A 10,070-nucleotide genomic window follows, 5' to 3' on the forward strand; every position below is an offset into this window, starting at 1 on the left:
CATTAGGTCCAGTCGCGGCCGACTCTGGGGTTGCGGCGCTTATCTCACTCTATAGGTCAAGGGAGCCAGTGTTTGTCTGCAGACAGCTTCTGGGTCATGTGGCCAGCATGACTAAGCCACTTCTGGCAAACCAGAGCAGCATACGGAAACGCCATTTACCTTCCCGCCGGAGCGGTACCTATTTATCTACTTGCAATTACCATATAGCATATATTCAACACAAAAAACAATGACAATTTGTTGTTGACAAAGAACAGCTGGACATATAAAGGGCCCCATTACCTTCAGTAGCCTAGGGCCTCATCAAACCTAAATCCAGCCCTGGCTACATCTGTAGCAGGTGGTATATGTGCCTCCATATGTAGAGTACAAAGGGAACTTTTACTCCAGAAGTGTGCTCAGGACTGTATACTTTAGTAATTCAGCATGGCTAAAGTATACTAGGTATGCCTTAGTAATTCAGCAAATAAATCCAAGTGACTAATTCAGGTTAAATGAGGCAATTGCTTTTATTTAAAGATTGGCAAGAAACACAAATTCCAAAAGCATCTATTAATGCAGCGTTTCATTTGTTTGGGTAGACACGATAGGGATTACGTAATCCCTATCTAGTGTTGCTGCTGCTGAATACTTAAGTGTGTCTGCATTCCCACCTCCAGAGACAAGAGGCGATGATGGTTATATAGTCATTCTGCAGATGGGCATCCCTTTTAAGAAATGAATCAGAAGAACAGAAACAAACAGCAAAGGTTGTTGCTTATCTACCCATCCAGCTGCAGGAAACATCTGTATTATGACAAAAAGAATTACTCAAACAGCTGGAATGAAGATCACAGATCACCATGTTAGTATGCAATGAAGCTGAAAAGACTTGAACCAATTCCTTGCAATTTAGGAGAAAGGATTCCAAGTAGATTTGGTAATGTTTATTTTAGGTGGATGAATATTAAGTGAGGAAAGATTTACATGAGATTTCTCCACACCCAGATTTTCTCAGTAGACCCCTACCTGAACAAAATAATTTAAAACTTAAAAGAAAACATTTTTCTGAAGTGCATTGCAGCAGCAGCTATTTCTTTTCCCACTCTTCTCTTTCAAGTCTTTCACGGATGACTTCTTTCAGATATGGCTCAAGATAATGTTTGTCCTAAAAGAAAAGAAAAGAGAGAGTTAAGGATATTGGACATTTCATACCGGGATCTTTTTGTAAGAGCAGCATCAACAGTAACATGGATTATCTGATACTTCACCACCATTTTAGGAACAGAGCAGGCAGACCTAAATTTAAAATGCTTAATCCATAATTCACCAACTGGCCTTTCCTGCTACAATTATTACTTGTAGAGTCATTTCCCTAAATTTGTGTGATTAGTAATACATCTGCCCTACGAAACATCTTATCGGTTACTGAAACTGTCATACAGAATCAGTCTAACTTTTGAGTCTTGCGTTTAAACATGTTTACAATTAAGCCCTGAAATAAGTCAAGCGTCTGTTAAGAAATTTTTCACCACCAAAAATCAAAGAGCTTTGAGGGTGCTACTGACTCTAACAAATTTATCATAGCACAAGTTTCCATTGACTAGAAGACTAGTTCATGAAGGCTTATGCCATAATACTTGTTAGTCTTTAAGTTGCTACTGGATTTGTGTTTGCTGCAGCTAGATTTGCAAATAACACTGATACACCTCTAGACATCTTTCACTCAGTACAGTGGTACCTCTGGTTAAGTACTTAATTTGTTCCGGAGGTCCGTTCTTAACCTGAAACTGTTCTTAACCTGAAGCACCACTTTAGCTAATGGGGCCTCCTGCTGCTGCGCGATTTCTGTTCTCATCCTAAAGCAAAGTTCTTAACCCGAGGTATTATTTCTGGGCTAGCTGGGAGACTGTAACCTGAAGCGTATGTAAACTGAAGCGTATGTAACCCGAGGTATTGTATTGTACAGTGGTACCTCGGGTTACAGATGCTTCAGGTTACAGAGTCCGCTAACCCAGAAATAGTACCTCGGGTTAAGAACTTTGCTTCAGGATGAGAACAGAAAACGGCAGCGGCGTGGCAGCAGTGGGAGGCCCCATTAGCTAAAGTGGTACCTCAGGTTAAGAACAGTTTCAGGTTAAGAACGGGCCTCCAGAACGAATTATGTTATTAACCGAGGTACCACTGTACTAGTTGTTAGCCAGCAATGATCTCCATTTCATTGTCTTCTCCTCTGTAAAAGAATGCCCAAGGTGCAGGTCAAGCTGTTGGTGGCTAGGCTATGTGACGACATTAAAGGTTTTGGTTACACTGCAACTTTGCCCCATATGCTGTTTTCTTTTTTTACTTTTTCTTATACAGTGGTACCTCGGGTTACATATGCTTCAGGTTACATACGCTTCAGGTTACAGGCTCTGCTAACCCAGAAATCGTGCTTCAGGTTAAGAACTTTGCTTCAGGATGAGAACAGAAATCGTGCTCCATTAGCTAAAGTGGTGCTTCAGGTTAAGAACAGTTTCAGGTTAAGTACGGACCTCCGGAACGAATTAAGTACTTAACCCGAGGTACAACTGTATAAGTAATGGGTGGCATCACTGGTATGGGATGAAAAACTGTCTGAGGCAAGCAGACAGTTTTCATCCCAGACTGCCCTTTACCCCTGGTGATCCCAGGGCCTGGTGTGAAAAGATTTTGTTCCTTAACAACTCTGATCTATATTACAACTATATTACTTTGTTTTACAGATTCTTATGGGGCAGATTATGACAAAGCTTGACCTTCTCTACACAACACTGCCCTTGGATTCTATATTTTGATCATGCTCAACTATGACAGAACAGAGAACCATTTTTTAAAAAAATATGGAGATAGAATTATAACCCCTCCTTCAAGACTCAAGGTAGTTAATACTACAAGTCATGTATAAAGTACCTGATTATGCACTATTAAGCTTCATAAAATTTGGTTTTACTGCACCAAACCTGACAAACAGCAGATTAATAAGGAGACAAATATATCCTCCCAAAGCAAGACGTGATCAGCAGGGAAGACTTGATTTCTATAGATAAGTTGTCCCAACCACATTATGTTCGAAGATGCATTCAGTTATCACGATCACATGCAAGTTTCTGGCTGTGATCTAGATCTGCTGGGTCTTTTGGCAGACTGCTCACATAGCCTGTTTCCACTCATGTGCTGTGAGTGAAAAGTGTGAGTGTTCCCTTATCTCCTCCCAGCCATGTTTTTGCTGAAGAATCACAGAGTAGGTTTTCTGCAAGTTCTATTCCCCTCAAAGTTCTGAATTGAGCCATGAACATTCCATCCACCCAGAAGCTAATTTACAGCCTTAGATTAGCATCACAAGAGTTAACCAATACTCAACTCAATTCATCAACGTAATAATCAATATTATGAACAGACACCATTCAATGGTTTAAAGTCATACTTAAGTCAGTCATGCTTTAATACAATGGAAATCAATGGGACTTAAGTCATGATAAATAACTTACTTGATTTCAATGGGACTAAATCATGACTTAGTTAAATCCAGTTATCTTATGTTGTCTGACAAGGAAACAATGATGTGGGATGGAAAATTTCCCACTACTACACTTTTTCTGTGGAAAGTTTTCCATTTCTAAAAAATGCGTTATTTCATAGTTGGTTACAATGAATGGCTAGACCAGCAAAATTGGGCAGTTTCAAATTATAATTAACCCTTTTCATGTATTTATTCCCAGGAAGTGTGCATGTATAACTCTCTCTCTCACACACACCTACTTATAAACAGAAGTGTTAATTAAAATCCAACTATACTTATTGAATATGCTAAGCTACATCCTAATTGAGTCTTTAGGGCACTGGAAGATATGATACAAAGATTTCCAGAAAACTCCTACTAATGGGAGAACATAATATTTATGTTAGCTTACAACCAGCCTTCCCTAGAAAACTGGGTTGACTCTTATTATATGGGTATGCAACCATACCTCTTCATATTTTATCCACTGTTCCTTTGGAAGTATTTGTTGCCTCATGGACAAGTCCAATGCTCTCTTGATGCGAAATAATCTCTCATTACGTACATCTTCAGGAAGTCTCCTTATCGCTTCTTTCACATCTTCGTTTTCATACACTGTATCATCTCGCATAAGTCCTGTAGCAGAAAGATGTTTCTCATGTTAACACAGATGAAGATCAGTAGAGATTTTTTTTTTTAAAAAAACAAAACTTTTTTTTTGTAGGAGTAACAAGACCAATGGCATCTCTCTTCACTAGCTCTAGAAATTAATTTTTAGCAGCTTATTAGCTCCAAGTGCCTGGAAACATGTATTTTAGATGAATGTCCATAACTCACAGAACATCCCACTGATATAGCTGCAAACTCCAAAGCAGTAAGTATACACCCAAGTCAGGCCACTAACCAAGAAATGATAGCTCGACCTGCTCCAGACCATTCTGAAGCCATACATAGGCTATTGCAGGCAAGAATATTGCTGGCAGTAGCATGCGCCCTTGCTGCACTTTCAGCAGCACCCCCACCCCCTAACACCTGCCAGAAGTGCTTTGCCAGTCATCAATCGTTTTTATTACTCATGCTAGTTACAAATTAGGTAGCTGATACTTGAAACCCAATGAAATTAACTTTCATAGATTTTTAGGCAACCCTGTATCGGGTATAAATAATAATTTTTTTATCATCATCATCATCATGTGTTGTAAGTTGCCCAGAGTGGCTGGGGAAACCCAGCCAGATGGGCAGGGTATAAATAATAAAGTTGTTGTTGTTATTATTATATCAAAATCCAGTTTACAGAGAAGGCAATCAGTTCACAGGGAGGGGATAACCAAAGATGCTAAGGTCTTGGGTAGTACTAAGCAATGACTTTTGCTACTGTTTACTTGTGTTCCTCTTCTTCTTTGGGGATACTGACAATTATAGTAGGTAGCAAGCAGGACAAACTTTGCTACCAAGTTAGGTTTAGGCCAGGCTATTGTAGGGCTTGGAAGCAAGCAGCCTTGTTCCTGTAACAGCTAACAAATTTTACCATAAGGAAATAAGAAGCTAAAGTTCCACCAACATAAACTGGAATATTTGGCACTTTTTATCATGGTCATACGACAACATCTGGTTGGTCAACTGACAAACCTAAACCACCCACACCTGTATTAGATTTTGATATATATTTTACTATTGTTCGTGATCGAAAACAGGGACAGCCAACTTCTGTATTCTCAAAGGCCACTGGTTTACCCAGATTTATTTAAAACTGTCCCATTTCTTTTCTGCAAAAAACCAGATGTGGATAATAAAAATTAACACACTCAGTCACAACACCAAGAAGAAGAATCCAAAGAAAGATACTAGCAGAAAGTGGACAAAATGCATGATAATTCTCCCCCCACAACAAACAGACTCTTCTTAGTCAGGTTCCAAACCAAACAACTTCAACAGTAAAGGGCTTCCAACACCTACCAATTTTGTTGAATCCAGCTGCACTGTAATACCATTTGCGAATACTATCAAGGAGACGACCGCTGGCTGCAGCTGGAAGTATTAATGACCACTGTTATTTCAAGAGTATAACTGGTAGAGACACAAAGAATCTACAGTATTTTAGTTTGCTTTTATAAACATGCAACATTTGTAATAAACAGAAAGTAGGAACAACAGTTTGGATGCTGTGCACTTGTCAGCAGGATGTAAAAACACAATGCTACTCAAAATATCCATGAAACAGCTATGTAACAGAAGATGAGATGAACGTTTGCTTAGTTATCAGCCCCACCACCTGCACCCACCATCTACTGTGCATTAGCAGCTATGCAACAATAAACAAATCATGAAGTAAAACCTGCCCTCAACTGCAAGCACTGTCACTTCATAGCTTTTCTCAAAACAATAAGCATTTTAACATGTTTAGTGCCTTCAAGAATTACTACCCCTTTGATCAGGGGTCAGCAACCTTTTTCAGCCATGGGCTGGGCCACCGTCCCTCAGACCATGTGGTGGGCCAGACAATATTTTGGAAAAAAATAATGAATGAATTCCTATGCCCCACAAATAACCAAGAGATGCATTTTAAATAAAGGACACATTCTACTCATGCAAAAACATACTGATTCCCAGACCGTCCACAGGCCGGATTGAGAAGATGATTGGGCCGCATCCGGCCCACGGGCCTTAGGTTGCCTAACCCTGCCTTTGATAGTTGACAGTATATGGCTAGATTCATAATTAACATTGTATTATGTGCACTGCAAGCAGTGTTAGAAACTCCCATTGTTCTAGGTGCATTTTGCGACATGGAATTTCTTTAGTGCGAGCAGTTTCTGAGCTCTGGGTGCAGTACTGCACCTAAGATTTCAGATTAAAACTGCAGAGTGGAAGGAAAGGAGAACCTTTTTCTGCCTCCCCACTTCCATCTACTCTCTGAAGACTGGAGAAGAGATGCTATTAAGAATATTAGGGGGGTGGGCAGGGGAAGGACTAGACTATGTGAAAAATGAACATAATATTTTAGCTGCAGTTCATTCATTTTCAGTTTTGTATTACAGTTATTTTAAAAAGTGTGCCTAGACACTTCATTGCGGCGCCCATAACCTAGGTTTATGGTGCTATTTAGCTCCTAGCTTTCTAACACTGACTGCAAGCTGGGGAGGAGACATATTCAGAAGGATGCATTGTGTTGCAACTCACAAGCTAAAGGAGTGACAGGTTTGCTACTTGCTGCTGTTCTAGAGGGCCGTTTGCCACCTGTTTGTTTCAAGAGATAAGGGTGGCCAAAATGAAACTCCCAAATGAGCTATTCATTCATCTATTCTTTGCTTCCCGCATACCCTTAGATTACTTGGAATGAGAGTCCTCGTGGGATAATTACAAATTGCTACTGGTGCACAGCATGAAGCGTGACTATAAACAACTAAATCAAGCTTTTCGGGCAGCGAGAAGATTCGCCTACTAACCTTTTGCTGGTTATGTGGATAGAAAGAAGGGGGGAGGGCGATGAGGTGGACCTCAGAGCAGTACATGAATAAGGGTCCCACAAGAGTAACACCCTTCGCTATGGAAACTCTTAACATGCAACCCTATTGCCTGTGTTGAACGCGACGTGGCTTACTTCTGAGTATGCCCCTAAAGGATTACACCATGGGTAGGCAAACTAAGGCCCGGGGGGGGGGCCGGATCCGTCCCAATCACCTTCTAAATCCGGCCCATGGACGGTCTGGGAATCAGCGTGTTTTTACATGAGTAGAATGTGACCTTTTATTTAAAATGCATTTCTGGGTTATTTGTGGGGCCTGCCTTCTGTTTTCACACGAGCAGAATGTGTGCTTTTATTTAAAATGTATCCCTGGGTTATTTGTGGGGCATAGGAATTCGTTCATTCCCCCCCCTCAAAATATAGTCCGGCCCCCACAAGGTCTGAGGGACATTAGACCGGCCCCCTGCTGAAAAAGTTTGCTGACCCATGATTACACTGTGGAAAAACCCACAACCGCTTGGCACGCCAAGAGTTAACAGCAAGCCGCCCCGTGTCCTCTCCGTCCCCACCAGGCAATCATAACCTCTCCACACGCCCCGTGTATTGCCACAGAAGCGCTGGCGGGCCCCCTTGACCATTTTCTTTCACCGGGAAGCTTCCCGCCCCCTCCCTCCCCGCTGCAGCCCCTTCACCACCGACTCTTCCCCTCTCCTCACTCACCCGGTGCCCTCGCCGCCATCTTGACGACCTCTGAGGAAACGCGCACGCGCACCGGCGTTCCGAAAAAGCCCACATTCCCCTTTTCGGATCACGTGCTCGCAACCAGCCTACCCACCCACCGCGCTCCCTGCGCTGTCACGTGGGTTGCGCGCGCCTGTGCGTCCCTACGCGGCGGCTGGACCATAGAGAAAAAAAGCGTGGGATGTGATTTTCTGTTGCTTGGAGCGGGCGCTTCCTGGTTCGTTCTGATGTGGTTTCCCCGCTTGCGATTTCAGAAAACGTGAGAGGACCCCATGGAAACAAGCGCGGCAACTGCAGAACATCAGCCGTGGGGGCGGCAGGCTTTATTAGGCCCCAGTCCACGCCAGTCTGCCCCCCCTGCCCCATAAACCGTGGCCACCTGCCTCACACCTGGCAAGGGCAGGTGCAGATGTAGCTGGAAAGGAGCAATGGGAGCTTGAAAGTGATGGCGGAGGAAGGAAACTTAGGTGTCGACTTGATTCTGGCTATAGTTCGCCCGCATGCACAGCTTCTTTGGAAACAGCGTATTTGGCCAGCTCTGCATTTCACCTTCCAAATATTGCGCCGCAAACGACTGGTTGGGAACCGAGTTCCCCATAAACAGTTTCCGACAGGGCTTTGTTTTCTTAGCTGTTAGTTACTATGCAGCTATGTTTTTACCAAACAAAAAACCCCAAATAAGAATCAAGCTGCACTGAGAAAAATGATAATAAAGTGTAGCATTTTAAAAATCAAGAAACCCAATAGCTTACTATTTCCCTGTGCTGTTAAATAAAATTGGAGGAACTCCAGTAAATGATGAGGGTGGGGTGAGATTGCAGTGCCATTAATGCACTCCTAACAGCAGGGGTTGAATGCTTGAAATAAGGAGTGGTGTGCTACATACCCAAAAATGTTCCTAGAATAAGCACCCAGTAAGAAGACCCATAACAAAAGCTGATGCTGGTAAAAAATTAATGAAGGAAATGAGCACACTGAAAAAGTCATTCATCTGTGGGCCTTTCTTCATCGCTAATATAAAAGTAAGGCCTTTGATTGGTAAATTCTCCTGTTGCATTCCAGAAGACTATTAATTCCATACCTGAATATTAACTCCCTTCCTTTTTTGGAGCTAACTTTCACAACCATATTAATAGTTATTAACTGGAACTGCTGAACCTTGTTAGGTTAAACTTACATTTCCCAACCCACTTGTAAAATGCAATGTCTCTCACCACCTTACAGTTCTCAAAAAATATAAACATAGGAAATAGCTCAATGTGTTTCATGTGTACCCTTGGCATCATCGAGAAAAGTGTGGAAACAAGACTTATTTTCTGAGTTGGACCGCCACTCCTTCAAATAAATATTGCCAAGTACAGAACTGACTAGCATGGCAAGGAACAGAAATTATGTACTGGTCCTTAGAATGTGCTATACAACCAGTTTTGTGGTTATACAGCAGTACTACTGGCACACAAAAGACACAAAGCATGAAATAAGATTTGTAAAATAGCTGATAAATAGAAAGCCTGGCCAATTGCCATGGCATGACCTATAATTAAGATGGTCATAGTTACTGATATTAACTACAGATTTGGGGCCATAGTAATACTAATACTGACCCATTAGCATTAGTCTGCCAAAAATCAAAAAGCCTCTTAACAAAATGTAGTGAGGGTTCCATTTACTCCTTTTTATCCCCCTTGATTTCTATGGGCAGCTCTCACTTCTATTACTGGGAACATTTAAAAATATATTCTGAGTGTGAACTGGGACATGGCCTATCCAGACAATGAGGTGGCTCTTTCTACTTTTTAAATTAAGTTTTTATTTCTCTGGCCCCCTTTTGCAGCCACTCCTTTCCATTCCCCACTGATCTGGTTTTCATGTGGTGTTTTGTTTTTTTTTTGGCTGTCAACATTTTGTGAGCAGCTCATATTGGACTGGATAGCTCAGTTGGTTAGTGTGACGCTGATACTGCCAAGGTTGCAGTATGGGACAGCTGCATATTCCTGCATCACAGGGGGCTGGACTAGATGACCCTCAGGTCCCTTACAACTCTACGATTCTAAGACTAAGCAGCACTATTACTATGGCCAAGTAGAATGAACATTGGCCTTCAAGTCAAAATTATATATGTATTTTTAAATTAGCCAGTCAATGTATTTTTTTAAAAAATGATGTGTTGTGTGTTTAACACTGCACACTGTCATGACATTTCATGATATGGCAGAACAGAAATACTTTTATAATTATCCTTCTGATTGGTTTGTGGCAATATCTACCTTTTACAAATAGTCATACCTCGAGTTACAGACGCTTCAGGTTGTGCGTTTTCAGATTGCGCACCATGCCAAACCCGGAAGTACTGGAATGGGTTAC

The 10,070-nt window shown here is 41.7% G+C and overlaps 1 protein-coding gene across 1 annotated transcript; it reads right to left on the reverse strand.

The window, feature by feature from the left end:
• Positions 1-490: 490 nt before the first annotated feature.
• Positions 491-7,772, reverse strand: UQCRB (ubiquinol-cytochrome c reductase binding protein). Its single transcript, XM_083622796.1, has 4 exons — positions 7,686-7,772; positions 5,456-5,527; positions 3,969-4,135; positions 491-1,147 (listed from the first exon to the last, which is right to left on the reverse strand). Exons 1-4 carry the CDS (start codon positions 7,702-7,704, stop codon positions 1,070-1,072), a joined length of 336 nt encoding a protein of 111 aa, XP_083478922.1. The 5' UTR covers positions 7,705-7,772; the 3' UTR covers positions 491-1,069.
• Between the last annotated feature and the right edge of the window lie 2,298 nt (positions 7,773-10,070).

The sequence above is a fragment of the Podarcis filfolensis genome (genome assembly GCF_964270895.1).
Source record: "Podarcis filfolensis genome assembly, chromosome: 7".
Taxonomy (NCBI): domain Eukaryota; kingdom Metazoa; phylum Chordata; class Lepidosauria; order Squamata; family Lacertidae; genus Podarcis; species Podarcis filfolensis.